The following is a 19,155-nucleotide window of genomic DNA, read 5'->3' as shown; positions in this document are numbered from 1 at the left end:
AGAAGGCAGGGTGGAGCGGATAGGTAGGAAGGAAGATGGACAGGTTATGAGGGCGGTGCCAAGTTGGGATGTTGGAACTGGGATAAGGTGGGGGGAGGGAAATGAGGAAACTAGTGAAATCCACATTGATACCATGGGGTTGGAGGTTTCCGAGGCAGAAGTTGAGGCGTTCTTCCTCCAGGCATTGGGTGGTTAGGGTGTGGCGATGGAGGAGGCCCAGGACCTGCATGTCCTTGGCAGAGTGGGAGGGAGAGTTGAAGTGTTTGGCCATGGGTGGTTCTACCTGCTCCCCGTCTTGCCCCTCGCTGCTGCTTTTGTGTCAGAATAACAATGAGTTTCTTGCTCCTCGCCCACAGCGTCGGTCATAATGAAGTCATTGGGGTTTGTCGTGTAGGACAAGATGCTGAAGGCCTTGGACGTGATCACTGGAATGAAATGCTAGCATACCCTCGCAAACCGATTGCCCACTGGCACCCATTGGCAGAGGTAAGACTGGCAACTGGAGCTTTCATCTGGCTCAGGCTCATGCCTCACTGGTTAAACAGGGAGTTACCTGAATGTAGCCTCCACCTGTTTAATACAGCTGTAACATAACAAGCTGGCAAGTTAGCTTCCAGCTGTATAACACTGTAGTTAGGCTACATTTGGAATATAGCGAGCAGTTCTGGTCACCACACTACTGGAAGGATGTGGATGGTTCTGCCACCTTTGGAATACTGCAGGCAATTCTAGCCTCCTTTCTATAGGAAGGGTGTTGTGAAACTTAAAAGGGTGCAGAAAAGATTTATCAGGATGTTGGAGAGTTTGTGCTATAGCGAGAGGTTGAATAGGCTGGGGCTGTTTTCCCTGGAGTGTCAGAGACTGAGGGGTGATCTAATAGAGGTTAATAAAATCATGAGGGGCATGGATAGGATGAATAGCAAGGTCTTTACCCCAGAGTAGGGGAGTCCAAAACTAGAGGTTTGAGGTTAGAGGAGAAAGGTTTAAGAGGGACTTCAGGAACAACTTTTTCATGCTGTGGGTTGTGTGTGTGTGGAATGAGCTGCCAGAGGAAGTGGTGGAGGCTGGCACAATTGCAACGTTTAAAAGACATCTGGAAGGGTATATGAATAGGAAAGATTTATGGTCCAACTGAAACTAGATTAATTTAGGATATCTGATGAGCATGGACACATTGGACTGAAGGGTCTGTTTCTGTGCTGTTACTGCTCTATGACTATGTGATTCTGCTTTGAAGAACGTGCAGAGAGGGTTTACAGAACGTTGCCTAGTCTAGAGGATTTTAGTTGTTAGGCGAGGTTGGATAAACTCAGATTGTTTTCACTGGAACGACAGAGACTGAGGGGTGACCTGATAGAAGTCTCCAAAATTATGAGAGGCATGGATAGGGTGGATAACCAGAGGCTTTTACCCCGGGTGGAAAGGACAAATGTAACAAAGCACAGGTTCAAGGTGAAAGGGGGAAAGTTTGGGGGAGAAGTGCAGAGAAAACTTTTCACCCATAGGGTAGTGGGTGCCTGGAACACACTATCGGTGGAGGTAGTGGAAAAAGGCACATTAGCAACATGTAAGGAGTATCTTGATAGACACATGAGTGGGAGGCAAACAGGGGGATAGAAATCACGCATGGGCACTAAGTAGAGTGTCTAAATAAGGATTAGAATCGGCGCAGGCTTATTGGGCCGAAGAGCCTGTTCCTCTGCTGTACTGAATTATATTATTGTGTGTTGAAGCTAATGGGATTGAGTGCTTCTCAACTGGTATTACTTCTTTTTTAAACAATTGGAGGGCAGATTTTGTGGAGTGTGGAGGGGTAAAATTCAGAAAGAAATATTTGCATTTCCCTAGTGCCTTTTCAGAAGCACCCACAGCCAATTAGGTACGAACGTTTTGAAGTGTAATCACTGTTATACTGTTGGAAATCTGGCAGCTAATGTAAGCACAGCAAGCTCCTACAAATATAATGTGGTGTTGAGCAGGTAATGTGTTTTTCTGATGTTAGTTAAGGGATAAATATTCATGCTTGGTTTATTAGATTTAACATTCGCCCCAGGGATGGAAAACACAATCAAATCAAGACACCCACGTTGGTGATACTAGGATTGATAATGTCTTCCGCAAAGAATGGCAGGCCATGACACCTAATTTGCATACTTTGTACAAATCTCATCAAGTGGAAAATGAGGTACATGATTAATTCTGTCTATGACAAAGAGATTGACATCTGGGTCACAGAGGGCATGGAAATATGGTGCAAACTGCAGACACTTGTGTGTGCGCACGAATTGAGTTTTACACTTCAGATTAGAGTGTTAAAGCCCACAGCTGATCGGCATTAAAGGACTTCAGTGTCTGGACTGGAAGAGACAATGAAATGTAACAGCAGAAGTTGAGTGTTCACCTCATCAAGGAGGAGAAAGTGAGGACTGCAGATGCTGGAGATCAGAGTCAAGAGAGTGGTGCTGGAAAAGCACAGCAGGTCAGGCAGCATCCGAGGAGCAGGAGAATCAACGTTTCGGGCATAAGCCCTTCTTCAGGAATGAGGTCATGGCTGATCTGATAATCCTCAATTCCACTTTCCTGCCATTTCCCCATAATCCTTTATTCACTTACTGATTAAAAATCTATCCAACAGGATCACTGTCACTAATTTAATGTACTGTTCTTGGGATGTAGGAGTTGTTGGCAAGCCCAGCGTTTGCTGCTACACCATAATTCCTCTTGACTGAGAGTCAACCTTTCATTGTAGATATCCAGTCAAATGTAGACCAGACCTGTTAAGGGTAGCAGATTATTCTCCTGAAACGGATGCAGTGTTTTCTTTTAATGACAATTGATGATCGTTTTAAGGTCAACATCACTGAGACTAATTTTCAAAGCCAGATTTATTCATTGAGCTTAATTTCCATGAGCTGCCAAGGTGAGATTTGAACTGATGTCCTCTGAGCATTAGCCTGGGCCTTTGTGTTTTCAGTGCCATGATTTTACCACTATACCACTTGGTGACAGCATTTTAATTTTAAAAGCATTTAGCAATTTTGGTATGTTGTCAGAGGTTTTGACATCACTGGCTTTGTTTGTGCAACTTGCTCTTAATGCCCCCCGAACAAGTCTGTAATACATTTGCCCCCCACACTGAAAGAGAGAATAGGATCAGAACAAAATGACACCATATCATTGACAGCCTCCATTCACAGCTTTCATCAAAGGAATAAGCCAGTCAGGAAAAGACACATCCTTTGAGGAAAGTGAAATATTTAAAGAATTTGAGGGTGAATTGAAAATAGCAGCAGGAGTTCCTGACACATTCCTGATGAAGGGCTTATGCCCAAAATGTCGATTCTCCTGCTCCTCAGATGCTGCCTGACCGGCTGTGCTCTTCCAGCATCACACTTCCGACTCTGATCTCCAGCGTCTCACTTTCTCATAGCAATAGTAGTAGGCCATTCAGCCTAACAAGTCTGCCCCACCATTCAGTACGATCATGGCTGATCAAAACTTCAATGCCTTTTACTCGCCCCATCCCCTAACTCTGTATCTCACTGATGTTCAGAAATCTATGGATCTCTACTTTAAACACACTCAGAGACTGAGCTTCCACAGCCTCTTGGTGGAAAATGCCAAAGGTTCACAACCATCTGAACAAGACAATTTCTCCTTATCTTAGAATTAGTGGAACTCCCTTTGTTTTTTTAAAATAGTGCCCCCTGGTTCTTGACTTTGCAGACAGGGAAATTTTCCTTTTCATGCTTGTAGTCTCAGCACCCTGATCCACTTGCCTTCAATTGCTGCCTAGACTGATGCCTTTGCTCATGACTATAAATTGGGAAGGGTGGTCTGTCTACTAGTATGGAACTCGCACACTGGGACAAAGTGATTTCTCATTATCAGAAATTACATTTCCAGTTTATAAATTGATGGTTGCTGAACTTATTAGCTTTATGCCTGAATTTGCTCTCTAATTTTGATCCTGGAATGTGCTAACTAGACAATTATTTTGGAACTCTATTACAAAAAATGTGAGGATTCATGGTTTCAGGTATGTTTTGTAGATACTGGAAGCGATCACCTAAGTAGATTTTGCTCACCTGGAGATGAGTGGAAAAGGAAATGTCAATGCATCGAGGAAGGATCAGAAATTCTCACTGCAATTTCAGTTCCCAAATATTAAAAGGAGCAGTGATTACTGCTATGTGACATAACAGCCTGAAATAGAGCAGGGAGACTTTGAAGCCTGTGTCCCTTAACAATCCTTTCTGAACCTAATGTGTGTTCAGGTTGTTAAACATTCATTGAATGTACAATTTCAATTTCATTTTCTATCTGTAGCATCAAATGGAGGCCCAATCTGTTCAAATACCATTGGAATCTGTAAATGATTGCCAATTAAAGGACGTTTAAGAAAACCCCAGAGATCAGGGGGACGAGAGCTACATAGTCTGACTAAACCTGCCGTTTCTGAGCTATAATATGAAGTGTTTTATTTTCCCAAGTTGTAGGAAGATAAAATAACTGGTTAACACAGCATTATCATTTCAAAAGCAGAACGTGGAGTGGAGAGTTGTGTTGCCGTTAGTAACCCATACAAGAAAAGATATTATGACTGCATTGGGAAGAATTTGCTGTCACTTGAGGCCCTGTTGTTGAAAAAGCCTTTACAACTGTGTAAATATCTAATTAAAATAACAAGGTGACCAGTTGTGTGACTGACTGCTATTCAGGACAAAACTGATTTATGCCAGGTTTCATTATTCACAGGAAAATGACTCTATTGTAAACAAACATTCTTTAACAAATAGCAGGGAAAGGAAATGATTACTAATTATGCAACTTAAAATATAACCCTTAAACACCAAATGCACAGACTCAGTCATTCACACATAAGACGAACAAAAGACAGATAGTTTGACGCAAATGTAGTGGTTGGAGAGACATAAGCACGGGAAAACAAATTTCTAAGGAAGATGTTGCAGTAATAGTGTTATGGGGAGAAAATGAGGACTGCAGATGCTGGAGATCAGAGCTGAAAATGTGTTGCTGGAAAAGCGCAGCAGGTCAGGCAGCATCAAAGGAGCAGGAGAATCGACGTTTCGGGCATGAGCCCTTCAATCCTTGTAGAGGGAGGAAGAGAGCTTCTTCAAGGGAGGCATCCTTGCAAGAGGATTCACAGTAGGTTAAAATCTTCGAGGAGAAAGTGAGGACTGCAGATGCTGGAGTAATAGTGTTATGTGCTGGTTATGATCTTTCTAATTTCCCTAGATTCTGAAACAGTCCCAGTGGGTGGAAAGGTAGCAAATATAACCCAGTCCTGAAGAAAGGTCCTGCCCAAAACATTGACTCTCTTACTCCTCAGATGCTGCCTGACCTGCTGTGCTTTTCCAGTGCCACGCTTTATCAACTCTGGCTCTCCAGCGTCTGCTGGCCTCACTATCTCCTAGCAAATATAATGCAGCCATGGAAGGAGGAAGGAGGAAGGGAAGGAGGGAGAAAACAGGGAGCTTCCCAACAGTTAGCCTGAAAACAGCTGTTGAGAAAATGCTGGAACCCAGAATTAAGGAAGTAATAACTTAGCCATGTTATGGTTATTCTCTTTATCCATACCATAGGAGGACTCGAGTATGCAACTAACTTACAGTGGCTAAACAGAGTTCTCTCTAATGCTCTGACGTGGCTGTGTTTCATCACTTAGTCTGACATCTATCCAATGAAATCTGAAAACTGCAGATGCTGTAAATCAGAAACAAAATCAGAAATTGCTGGAAAAGCTCAGCAGGTCTGGCATCATCTGTAGAGAAATCAGAGTTAACGTTTCAGGTGAAGTGACCCTTTTGGGGTCAGTTGACCTGAAATGTTAACTCTGATTTCTCTCCATACATGCTGCCAGACCTGCTGAGCTTTTCTAGCAATTTCTGACATCTTTCCAATATATTTTCAAAGCATACATTGTTTACATTTCATTCTTCCACAATAGACAGAAGGTTTCCACCTAGGTCCTTCTGCTGGCCTGTCTGCAGGAATCAGCCTATCCTCTAGTTTATGTTCAAGGCTGGTACAGGCTTTAGGATGGATAAGGTTCCAATCTTTTCTGCTGAGATGGTCACTTAGAGTGTTCAAGGTTCATGCTTCTAAAATGCGCCTTATTGCAGGAGCTTGCCTTTTTGCTATAGAAGTCTGCTTTTTAAAATCATACTTAATTACTGTTACAGTCATATTGGACTCACATTACTCTGTTTCTCTCTGCACAGAGGCTGCCAGACCTGCTGAGTTTCTCCAGCACGTTTTGCTTTTATTTCAGATCACCAACATCTACAGGCGTTTGTGGTGGTGTATTCAGCCCCACCAGCCCAGGAGTTCAGCTTTATCAGCCTGGGATCCTTGGTTTGTGACGTTAGTGAGTGAGCCAAGTGGTCAGAGGGTATCCCATCTGACTGATGGCTCTTTGCCCAAAGTAGTCAGACTGCAGAGAGGGCTCAGTCCTGCTGTAGGTGTGCGCAGGATTAAAATTTGAGCAGTTGTCTGAGTAAGATACCAGGCTTGTGGATGCAGTCTGCTTGATGAAGCTGCCTGTCCTTCCTGTGTGGCAGTGGCACGATCCGAGAAGCTGTGAATCACTGTAGTGATGAAGGCATTGAAATATCCGCAAGTGACTAATTTGTACTAAAAATTGCAACTTGCTAACTGTATTTGTAAATGTCACAGTTTTAAATTGAGGTTAAAAAGCAACAACTATCTGTTCAAAAATACTATTGTGATTATAGTGGCAATCAATGCACAATTTTAACACTAAGATTGATTTTGGGCAGCATTACTGTGAGTTAGCATTTGAGGTTAATGATTAACAGAACAATCTATAACGCTCTTAATTAAGATAGATTACCAAGCAAGCCCCAGTCAAAGGTCTCAAGATCCAAGCAGCCTGCAATTTCCGAGACCATCACAACAGCAGTAATCTGCACTTCAGGCAACAATGGGACTTCACGGGGCTGACTTGACAAAGTATTCAGACTCTCTGGGCCCCACTGGTGGTGTCCTCTGCAATCAAATCTCTGTCTGGTATGTGCACACTGGCGTAATTGAACAACAGACGTCTGAAATTTGCACACCTTCCTCAACAGGATGTTTCAAAGAAAATCCTGATTTTCGGAGGCTTCTTGTAGAACTGTGGACTGGGGAACCTTGTCTTACAATTACTTTGAGAGAGCTCATATGTATGGTTACCGAGGTCTCGGTCTCATCATCACTTTACAAAGTCATGCCATTTCTCACGTGTTGTGTCTCCACACTCATCTTCTCAAAGTGCATCACCTCATACCCCTCCGTGTAAAAATTCGCCTGCAATACTTCTGACCATTAGCATGCTGCCCTTAGCATATTACATCTATCATCTGATCCATGACTTCCCCATATTTTACATCATCTGTGAACCTTATCATGCTGCTCCCTCTATCTGATTGTCGCTCATTTACAAACATTGTTGGGAGAAAGAGGCTGAAAGCAGACCGTTAAGGTGAGGTGGGTGGAGTAACCATTACAAAGCTTTACTGTTACCTGAAACCCATCCGTTACCACTTTCCTTTGCTTCCTAAGTCAAATTCTGTCTTCATTCTATCACTTCCCCTTAATTGTATGAGTTTTTAACTTAATAATGTGGCATTCTGAAAGTCCATGTATGCACCATCTACTGTGTTACTGTGATCAACCTTCCCTGTAATGTCATGTAAGAATTAGATATAAGGAACTATTAACAAATCTATGTCTTTTGTTTTGAGAAGCCCATGCCTTTCCAGTTGCATTTATTTTGTTGCTGGCAGTGGTTTGCATTAACATCACCATCACTGATGGCTGACTGGCCTGTAGCTTTGTGGTTTCTCCCTCTCCTCTTTGTTGTGTAATGTATAACATGAGTAAAGCTCCAGTCCTCTATCACCACCCCTGTGTTCAATGTGTTGGAAGACTGATCCTTGGAAAAAAGAACTGGAAGTGACATCACCCACCTTAAGAAACCAAAACCTATAAATAGAGAGGTGGGGCATAGCAGCAATGCTTCACTGGAGACTCTCACTGATGATGTTACCTAGTATGGTGACGAAACATCTGAAAACAAACCTTCCAGCTCAGCGAGCTAACTTCACATACTTACTGTCACTAATACTTCCAACTATTTCTACTTTGACTTATTTTAAGAGACCACCTGGATCAATATTAGTTTTAGTTTTAGCAATTTTCTCTAATAATATCCTAATTTCTTTCCTCCAATTGTATAACCTACATGTCTGTGAAGGCAAATTAAATAATAGGCTTTTTTTTCATTTGTGTTCATGGGATATGGTATTGCTGGCTAGGCCAGTATCTATCGTCCATCCCCAATTACTCAGAGGGCAGTTGAGTGTCAACCATATTGCTGTGGGTCTGGAGTCACATGCAAGTCAGACCAGGTAAGGATGGCAGTTTCCTTCCCTAAAGGATATTAGTGAACCACACATGTTTCCTGACAATTGGCAATGGATTCATGGTTATCATAAGATTCTTAATTCCAGATTTTTATTGGATTCAAATTGCACCATCTGCCAAGATAGGATTCAAACCTAGGTCCCCAGAACATTATCTGGACCTCTGGATTAATGGTCTAGTGATAATACCAAAAGACCAATGCCTGACATGAGGATTTCACTTTGGATTTTAAATAGGCCCATCTCTTTTTTTAGCTGAGTACTTACTCAATATTCATTCTTTAATTTCAGCACGATGATACTAATGTGACCTTGCGTATTTTTTATTCATTCATGGTGTATGCTGGCTGGGACAGCTTTTATTGCCATTCCTAGTTGCCCTTGCGAAGGTAGTGATGAACTGCTTTCCTGAACTGCAGCAGTCCATGTTCTGTAGATAGACTGACAATGCTGTCATAGAGTCATAGATAGAGTCATAGAGATGTAGAGCATGGAAACAGACCCTTCGGTCCAACCTGCCCATGCCGATCAGATATCCCAACCCAATCTAGTCCCACCTGCCAGCACCTGGCCCATATCCCCTCAGCCTCCGATGCTCCAGGGAAAACAGCCCCAGCCTGTTCAGTCTCTCCCTATAGCTCAAATCCTCCAACCCTGGCAACATCCTTGTAAATCTTTTCTGAACCCTTTCAAGTTTCACAACATCTTTCCTATGGGAAGGAGACCAGAATTGCATGCAATATTCCAACAGTGGCCTAACCAATGTCCTGTACAGCCCCAAATCTTGTACTCAATACTCTGACCAATAAAGGAAATCATACCAAATGCTTCCTTCCCTATCCTATTTACCTGCGACTCCACTTTCAAGGAGCTATGAACCTGCACTCCAAGGTCTGGGTTCCAGTAACACTGAAGTTTGACCCAGTAACACCCTGGGCTAGGTCTTTTCTAAATCACTAAAGTTCATTCTCCCAGATTGAACATTTTGACTTCAACATTCTCTGGTTCCTTCCTTCACTTAACAAATTGTGAATCTTTGGAACTCGCTACCCCAAGGAGCTACTGTGGTCTATTGTTGAGTATATTCATCACTAAGATTAAGGGAATTAAGGGAAATGGGAGTTAGGTGGTAAAGTGGATGACTAATAATTGTATTGAATGGCAGAGCAGGCTTAAGGGTCTGTATTGTTCTTCACCAAATTCGGACAAGATGCCTAAGAAATAATGGAACAAGGGAAAAGCTGATGGATATATTAATTTAAGGTTCATTGGGTGAGAATTAGTTGTATATATATTGGAAGCTAGTAATCAGTAGGGGGAGGAACTGTAGTTAACTGAAATAAAACTGTTACAAGAAGTGTGGACTTGGATTCTGTTTAAAAAAACGCAATTTCTTTTGTGTATGGTCCACTCCTGTTCCTTTTTCCTATGCTCTTCTTAAAAACCAAGTTTAAATCTCAACTTTAGCGGTCGAAGAATTTGGCAGTACAAGGATTCCAGTTTTTCTTAAAAAAATTCCATATCTAAAAGAAAACTGGTTTCATTACAAGCGACCATGAAGCTGCTAGACTTGTCAAAATTCCACTATCCTTTGGAAATTAAAGGTTGCTTTCTTCGGACATTTTCTGAGCAGTCTGTCTGGCGATATTATTACACACTGCATAAAAGCTTTGACAAAGGGTCAGTTAGACTTGAAACGTCAGCTCTTTTCTCTCCTTACAGATGCTGCCAGACTTGCTGAGATTTTCCAGCATTTTCTCTTTTTTGATATTATTGCACATCTCTGGAGCAGGTGGGCTTAAACCTGGGCCTCCTACCTCAGAACTTAAAAATGTGTTGCTGGAAAAGCGCAGCAGGTCAGGCAGCATCCTTCTCCTTTGATGCTGCCTGACCTGCTGCGCTTTTCCAGCAACACATTTTTAAGCTCTGATCTCCAACATCTGCAGTCCTCACCTCCTCCTACCTCAGAGGTAGGGACACTCCCACGGCACCACCAAGATCCCTCCAAGATGCCACCCCTACATAAACAAGTCTACAGGTGACTTTTAGATTAGGGGCTTGTTTTTGCCGTTATTTTTTGTTAAACGGCTAACCATCTGAGTAGCCAATTCAATATTTACACTCAAAGCCTCTTAAGGGCAATATGAACTGTCAAAAGTGAGGGGGAGGTAGGGGGGCACTAAATCAACATGGAGTTGGAAAGGAAATAAAGCATTGTGTCCCCCATGCTGCCCACCTAATAGCATCAAGAGCATTGATGGACACTACGTGCTCTACGTGCTCGGGCATAAACATAAACACAGAAGAGAGGCAGAAGTTGGCAGAGCTGCTGTTTTGGTTTTGCCCCTCGGGATGACTGAGACACAGCTGACCCTCTACAAAAGGCCCACAATATTTAAATAACAAGACTGAATTTTCCAACCCAGCCCCCATCTCCCTTAATTCCTTTGGAGTGAACACTCACAAATTGCTGATCTCAACCTAAATCCATATCGACTCCCAGTGGACCACCAGGGAGTGCCGCATTAATAGAGGTGCCAGCTTTCTCACAAGATCTTAGACTGGGCACTGTCTACGAGGCCTGGGGCATGCAAAAGGTGCCAAGGCGTTACGTCAAAGAACAGCAGGGAAATTCACCCCTTCACTCTGGCCAATATTTGAATGGTGAAAGAATTTAGAAATATAGGTTACCTTCTCTGATGTTGCATTGCAAATGAAAAATAATTTCATAACAATCAAGAATAGAACGTTAAACCAGTGCCAACCAAATTTTAAATCTCCCAGTTCTGCCCCTTGTTATAATTACTGCAAAAGCACTTATAGCCATAAGAGATACCGATACTGTAGCTTAAACGGTTCAATAAGGAGGACAGCCTACGGAAACCTAACTTGTATTCCCTTGAATTTGGAAGAATAAAAGGCAACCAACCCAAGGTGTTTGAAATGATAAACGGATGTGATTGGGTAGATAGAGAGAAACTATTGCCTCTGGAGCAGAACAGGGCAGCAAAATAGATAACAACCTTTCAAATACAGCCTGGCTGTTCACAAGTGAAATCAGGAGCACTGTGCACACTGACGCCAGGAATTCTCTCTCCCAAAAAAAGGTGTGGATAATGGGAAGAATCAGAACTTTCAAGACTAAGATGGTTGGCATTTGGCTGGGTGATAATATGAAGATGTACAGTGGCATTGATCTGACTGAATGCTGGAACAGTCTCAAGGGGCTGAATGGTCCTGCCTGACCTGCTGCGCTTTCCCAGCACCACTCTGATCTAAACGCTGAATGGCCTCCTACTATTCCATTGCCATGTTGGATTACTGCCCTTATACATTTTTATAAAAATAAAACTTACCTTCTCAAAATTGTTCCCCTCTCAATGATATCACAGACCATATTACAATGAATCCCATGCTGAGAAATGTGCTGCTGGTAGTGCATGGTCACACCAAACCTCCAACAACTTCTCTGCTACTAGAAGTAATGGCTTCAGGTGAAGTTGTACATTTCACCACCCACCGGCTCAGTAACAGAACTACAGAAAACTTTAAAGATTCTAACACACTTAGCTCCCGGTTCAAACTTCCCTCTGTTCAACCCTTACTCTGTGTGACAGAGGAATGGTCGCACAGGAAAAATCCTTTTTACAGAGTCAGCCATGGCTCACACTCTCAAATTTGTGTCTCAGGGTCATGGAGGCTTAAGACCCTTTCGAGAGATTTAAAAATATAATCTAGACTGATAATTGGTGTGCAGGACCAAGGAAAGGATTTTCTGTCATCTTTCAGGAACAGTATTAAATAAGGCTCCATCAGCTCCCTCAGATATTTGCAATTTACTGTTTGAAGAGCAGTTGAGAGCTAACTAGTGACCAATAGTTGGGGGAGAAGATGGAACATTGGGAATATCAATGGACCTGTAATCCATAAGCCCAGGCTAATGCTATAGAGACATGGTTCAAATCCCATTATGGCAGTGTTTGGGAATTTAAGTGCAATTAATAAAATCTGAAATTTGAAGCTAGTCTTAGTAATTGTGGCTGTAAAACCATTAATAAAAAAATATCTCTCGGCAGGTCTGGCAGCATCTGTGGAGAGCGATCACAGAACTCTTCTGAGGAAGAGTCACTCAACCCATAATGTTAACGCTGATCTCTCTTCACAGATGCTGCTAGAGCTTTTCCAGCAATTTCTGGTTTTGGTTCTGATTTACAGCATCTACAGTTCTGCTAGTTTCTGTCTGCTTCGCTGTTGTCCTTTAGGGAAGGGAAGGGAATCTGCTGGTTTTACCTGAGCTGGCTACACCTAGCGAACGACCCAGAGATTGAATTCAACATGCCCACTAAAACAGCTTGGCATCACGGTGGCTCAGTGGTTAGCACTGCTAGCTCACAGCGCCAGGGATCTGGGTTTGATTCCAGCCTCAGGCAACTGTCTGTGTGGGTTTCCCCCGGATGCTCCAGTTTCCTCCCACAGTCCAAAGATGTGCAGATTAGGTGAATTGGCCATGCTGAATTGCCCATAGTGTTCAGGGATGTGTTAGTTAAGGGAATGGGTTTGTGTGGGATATTCTTTGGAAGGTCGGTGCAGACTTGTTGGGCTGAAGGGTCTGTTTCTGCACTGTAGGGATTCTATGAGCCACTCAGTTAAAGGGCATTTAGGGATGCACAACATCTCAAAACAAAATTAAATCAATCAACGTCATTAGTACAGGTTCAGGAGGTTATGCTTTACTGGTAAGTAAACTCACCTTGTCCTACTGGACCAGCGGACTGGTGGTGAGTTTGACTTTGGGCAAGACATGAGGTTGAGAAGATGTGGTCTTCATGGTAACCTCAGCTGGTGGGGCAATTGGATTCACACTGTTGGTGTCACTCTGCATTTCAACCACCAGTCCAGCCAACTGAACTAACTGATCCCCAATGTACTCCTGGTACTCCTCTCCAAATAATTCTGCAAAATGACAAATTACCCTTCAGAAGATAACCAGGCACCAACATCCTGACAACTCAGTATCGTTCTGGGTATCTCACAGAGCAGTGAAGGTTTATTTTTTTGATTAGATTCCTTACAGTGTGGAAACAGACCCTTCGACCCAACCAGTCCACACCAACCCTCCGAAGAGTAACCCACCCCAGACCCATTTCCCTCTGACTAATACACCTACCACTATAGGCAATTTAGCATAGCCAATTCACCTGAGCTGCACATCTTTGGATTGTGGGAGGAAACCCACGCAGACACGGGGAGAATATGCAAACTCTACACAGACAGTCATCCAAGGCTGGAATCAAACCTGGGACCCTGGTGCTGTAAGGCAGCAGTGCTAACCACTGAGCCACCGTACCATGTTATGGGTCTGGAGTTCCGCAAAGGCCAGGCTCGGTAAAGACATAATATCTTTCTTCCTCAAATGTTGGTAAACGAGTTAGACTTTACAAAAAGTATAAAAGTATTATGACTGAGATGAAGATGAATGCACAGCATCTCTCTAGTCCCACTATTCCATATGTTTCATCCCGTTGCCAATATGGCCAGTTAAACATTTCATCTGCATTAGGTTTAAAATAACAAGATCTGTCAACTATATTTCTTCAATAACAAAATTATTGATTTGTTATAAAAGCCCAATGATTCATCAGCTGAAGGACAGATTAATGCAGTTTTGAAATATGAAAATATTAATATATACACTTGGTTATTTTTGCCCATATTTGGCTAAACACTAGTCAATTCTCTGAAAATGAAAGGAGAAGATATGGGATGTTCTATTGTTGGACTATAACCTGGTGTTGTGTGATTTTTAACTTTGAAATGCTCTAGATTGCTTTCAGTCTGGCTCGGGTAAACGGGCATCACGAGGTAGATGACACTGCCACCAGGATTTCTTCAAAAGCAATAAGTTCAGGAGCTGGTGAGAGGAAATGTTGCAGCAGCCTTTCTTTCTGTTTTTTGCAGCTTTCACTCACCCTACAGGGGCTTTGCAGGGAGCTGCCAATGGCTGAACAATGCATCTTATCTCTGCACATTCGATACCCCAGCTCCACTCCAAAACAATATCAAATAGCTACAACTCCTGACAGCTATAAACTCATGCTTGTAACTTTCACTGTCTCTCCCCTTGGCTTTTTACACACCTTAAGACACATGAATTCCATTAAGTCTTTTTGAAAACCTTCCGACCATGTAATGCTTCCTCTGTACTGACCCAATGATAGCATAACACTGTGCCAGTGCTGGGGGAGTGCCGCACTGTCGGAGGGTCGGTGCTGAAGGAGTGCTGCACTGTCAGAGGGTCAGTACTGAGGGAGTGCTGCACTGTCAGAGGGTCAGTACTGAGGGAGTGCTGCAGTGTCTAAGAGTCAGTGCTGAGGGAGTGTCGCACTGTCGGAGGGTCAGTGCTGAGGGACCACCACACTATCAGAGGGTCAGTGCTGAGGGAGCGTCGCACTGTCGGAGGGTCAGTGCTGAGGGAGCGTCGCACTGTTGGAAGGTCAGTACTGAGGGAGTGCTGCACTGTCGGAGGGTCAGTACTGAGGGAGTGCCGCACTGTCAGAGGGTCAGTACTGAGGGAGTGCTGTACTGTCGAAAGGTCAGTACTGAGGGATTGCCGCTCTGTTAGACAGTCATTGCTGAGGGAGTGCTGCACTGTCAAAGAGTCAATGCTGAGGGAGCGTCGCACTGTCGGAGGGTCTGTGCTGAGGGAGCGTCGCATTGTCAGAGGGTCAGTGCTGAGGGAGCGTCACACGGTCAGAGGGTCAGTACTGAGGGAGTGCCGCACTGTCGGAGGGTCAGTACTGAGGAAGCGCTGCACTGTCGGGAGGGTCAGTGCTGAGGGAGTGCTGCACTGTCGGAAGGTCAGTACTGAGGGAGTGCCGCACTGTTGGAGGGTAAGTGCTGAGGGAGTGCTGCATTGTCGTGACGGTCAGTACTGAGGGAGTGCTGCACTGTCGGGAGGGTCAGTACTGAGGGAGTGCCGCACTGTCGGAGGGTCAGTACTGAGGGAGTGCTGCACTGTCGGGAGGGTCAGTACTGAGGGAGTGCTGTACTTTGGAGAGTGCCTGTTTTGAGTGAAATAAATCGGAGCCTGATTTGCGCTCTCAGGTGATGGGTCAACGTCATCAAAGACACCAGTAATCCCCTCATTGGTTTGCCCCAGTCTGTGGGATCTTCCTGGGTGAAAACTGGCTGCCATGCTTCCCTTTTCTAAAAACAGTGATGAGACTTTTAAAGTAAAATAATGTGAAATGTGTCATGATAATTTATACAATTACAAATTTTTTACAGATAAAAGCAGAATTCGCTGGGGTTGGTCTGTGGAGTAAATCTGAAATGATTCTGTTGCAGGCACCAGGTCGAGCGACCAGCTTTGACAGTCAAGGATCCTGCCCTTCTCCAAAGCTGCCACCCACACCGTAGAGCTGCTGCTTGCCCAAGGCTGAACACCTCTGAGTTGTTACTGGAGAGCATCTGGAAATGTCTGTCTTATTGATAGAACAGGAGTGAAGCAGTGCAATAGTGTGAGTGTGGGTGAAGCCCACAACACTGTTTCATGAGTGGACAGAGGTGATGGGTCCAGATACTCTGCAAAGAACTACAAGGGATCACTAGCATGTGAAAATGTCGGTGACGGAGATCACTCTTTATTGAAAATTTTAAATCCTTTGATTAGGAAAATGGGAACAGAAGGAGCCCAGTCAACCCCACTTGCCCATCTAGCTCATTCCATTCAATGGTGGTTGGCCCGTGTACCTTACACTATTTCCCTACCTTGGTGAAGAATTCTGATCAACTGGTTATGTCATACGGCTACAAATCTGAAATGATCTTTTCCCAAAGATATTGCCCTGACCTGCTGAATATTTGAGCACTTATTTCAAACTTTCAGCGTCCAGGATAGTTCCCTTTCGTAAACAATGCATCAATCCCAGTCTTGAAGTTTTTTTAAAATTGATATCCAGCCCTACAAGCTTACAGAGGGGGACAGAGTTCCAAATTCCACCCCTCTTCGTGTGAAGAAGTATTTCATTACATTAACGCTGAATGGCCTGGAACTTTAAGTCCCTGGCCTGTTGATTTGTGAGTCTCCCCGCGCGCCCTCCCAAGCAGAGCTGGTGGAATAGAGTTTCTCTCAATCTGCCGTATTAACTTCATTAATCATTTTAAACCTCTTGACTAGTTCACTCCTTGATCTTTCTTTCTTGTTGGAAGAGCGGCCTAAGCCTGTCCTCATTATGATGAGGTCCTTTTAAGAATCCGCTGGGAAAAGGCAGACTTTGTACTTTGTCGAGAATGAAACCTGTCGGGTAACCCTTAGAAGTTGACACTCAGATGTGAACGATTTTGAAATATTCATATGAAAAGAGAACAGCCAGGGCTGTACTGCAATTGAGATACTTGATGACAAACATAAGCTACAAAGTCTGTTGCCATGACGCAGGCAGTTACCTGGGAACCAGTGGAGTGTCCTTTATATCTGGCATTGGAAACTGGCAGTTTGCAACCGCTGTGTTTAAGATGCACCTTAAAATCCGGAAAGCCTACAGCCCACTCCTCCTCATCTGATGTCCCTCGGCATTTCTCTGGAGTATTCTGCACGCTGGTGGGTAGGAAGTATCTTTGAGGATTGTACACCAGCCCCGTGGTGGATCTCTCTTGCAGCAGACTTCTGAGGTCCTGTCACTAACCGATCACCAATTACAACGCCCACGTTAGGAGTAGCCCATCAGTAATGACAGCCAGTAAATGCAGTCCATTAGCCTTTTACATTATTGCCATTTTCAAAGCTTGCAGCATCTTAAATGTTTCACGGAATCACAGAAGGAAGGCATTTGGTTCGTCATATCTTCATTGGCTCCCCAAATGTGCATCGTGACTTAGTGCCATTCTCCTTCCCTGCAACCCTGCATGTTGTTTCCCTCTGAATCATCTAATGCCCTCTGAATATTTCAATTGAACCCATCTCTGCCACACTTTCAGGCTTGGTTTATTTAATGACGATAGAAACAGCTGCTTTCTCTTCGCTATGAAGCTGTATATGTTAAAAGACATGGACAATACCTCATGAATCCAACTTGTCTATCATTGGTGTAAAAACTCCTAAAAACAATCAATAAGAGCTTTCACCCCAGTATCTTCGAGCTATGCACCCTAAACCTGAGCATTTCTAATGTTTATTAAATTACACAGATACTCCTGCTTTAATTAAAACATTTTGGTTCCTGTTTTGGGTGGCACTGTGGCTCAGTGGTTAGCACTGATGCCTCACAGCATCAGGGACCCGGGTTTGATTCCAGCCTTGTGTCTGTGTGAAGTTTCCACATTCTCCCTGTGTCTGCGTGGGTTTGCTATGGTTTCCTCCCACAATCCAATGATGTGCAGGTTGGGTGAACTGGCCATGCTAAATTGCCCATAGTGTTCAAGGATGTGTAGGTTAGGTGCATTAATCAGGGGAAATTTACAATAATGGGGTAGGGGACTAGGTCTGGGTGGGATACTCTTCGGAGGGTTGGTGCCGACTTGTTGGACCAAATGACCTGTTTCCACATTATAGAGATTCTATGAATTAATTGTCCAGACCAGGCCTTGACAATTGATTAATTCTCTGAAGACTTTGGTTAAAGATGGTTCTAATCCTAATCTGGCCAAGAATGGACAGAAACTACAGCTGTAAAGAAATAAAGTCATGGGCTATAAAGTTATAATCTCACATTGCTTTATTTAATTTTAAGGCAAAATTGGGGGGATTCCTTTCACACTAGCATCAACCATTCCTTTTACCGTTCTTTTGAAAATGGACGTGTTAAAATTGCAAACTGTTTTAAAATCTAATCTACACCTGACTTTAATGCCACAAAATAAAATTGCCAAAAAAAGATACAATTGCAAAGTAGCCCAGAAAAACCCATTGGGCCATTCTGATACAATGACCAGTGAGGATTGGATGTGCCAGGAAGGAGGAATGCAGTTTTAGTGGTGTGTTTCAACCTCGCATTTTCACATACCAATGATGTACATGTGACAAACTATTCTGTTGCAAATTTATTGCTGTTAAAATCTGTATAAGATTTTTCCAGAGCATTTTTATAAGCAAAAATGGTGCCCCTGTTTGCAGGGAACTTTCTAACACTCAATGCTGTTGGCAAGAAATAGTTGTTATTATTAAAACACTTTGGGAGAAGTAAAAATCATGTTTGGACTGAATAAAAAGGAGACGCCATTTAACGACAGTTCCTTAACACCCTTGCAGTGTGCTTCAATACATTCTTGTGTCTATAATCTAGTGGTAATGCAGATAGACATACCAACATCAATAGTAAATATTGTAACAGAGTAAAGACTGTGCGTTACTCGTATGCTGCTGATTAGCAATGTGTAACTATTTTGAAGTATATGTGAGCTAAAATGTTAAAATTGAAGCGTTCTGGTTCATTCTGCTGCTGTCTTATCCCGTTGTAATTGACGCACTGTTGATGGGGTTAAGTGGTGTGAACTTCCTGTTGTGAGTCTGAACAATCATGTGTAACACTTACAGATGGAGAATATATGGATTAATATGTGATGAAGTGTACAGTTTGTGATATATTTTGTAAAATCATAATTACATTAAAATTATACAACAAATATATGTTTAATATGTATTTTGAATATAAACAAATAAATAAACTTGTAATTATTTTAATATGGTCATAGAAGCTCTTTGTTT

At 43.1% G+C, this 19,155-nt stretch overlaps 1 protein-coding gene across 3 annotated transcripts in view; it reads left to right on the top strand.

Moving 5' to 3' along the window:
* The window catches only part of syt10 (synaptotagmin X), a 72,828-nt gene extending 56,318 nt beyond the window's left edge, over window positions 1-16,510 (top strand). Inside the window, exons 6-8 of one of the 3 annotated variants that reach the window (XR_006314555.1) lie at window positions 357-486; window positions 6,873-7,053; window positions 15,798-15,871. Coding sequence is in view for 2 of the 3 variants with exons in the window: in XM_043709803.1 (XP_043565738.1) it covers window positions 357-486; window positions 6,869-6,949 (211 nt within the window). In the remaining variant the exon portion in view is untranslated. Of the gene's footprint in view, window positions 1-356; window positions 487-6,868; window positions 7,054-15,797 lie in introns of those variants that run through there. The other 2 variants (XM_043709805.1, XM_043709803.1) reach the window with 2 other exon arrangements.
* Window positions 16,511-19,155: the final 2,645 nt, after the last annotated feature.

The sequence above is a fragment of the Chiloscyllium plagiosum genome, chromosome 19 (genome assembly GCF_004010195.1).
Source record: "Chiloscyllium plagiosum isolate BGI_BamShark_2017 chromosome 19, ASM401019v2, whole genome shotgun sequence".
In the NCBI taxonomy this organism is placed as follows: domain Eukaryota; kingdom Metazoa; phylum Chordata; class Chondrichthyes; order Orectolobiformes; family Hemiscylliidae; genus Chiloscyllium; species Chiloscyllium plagiosum.
Note: the sequence above shows the minus strand (reverse complement) of the source record. Positions and strands in the feature narration are given on the sequence as shown.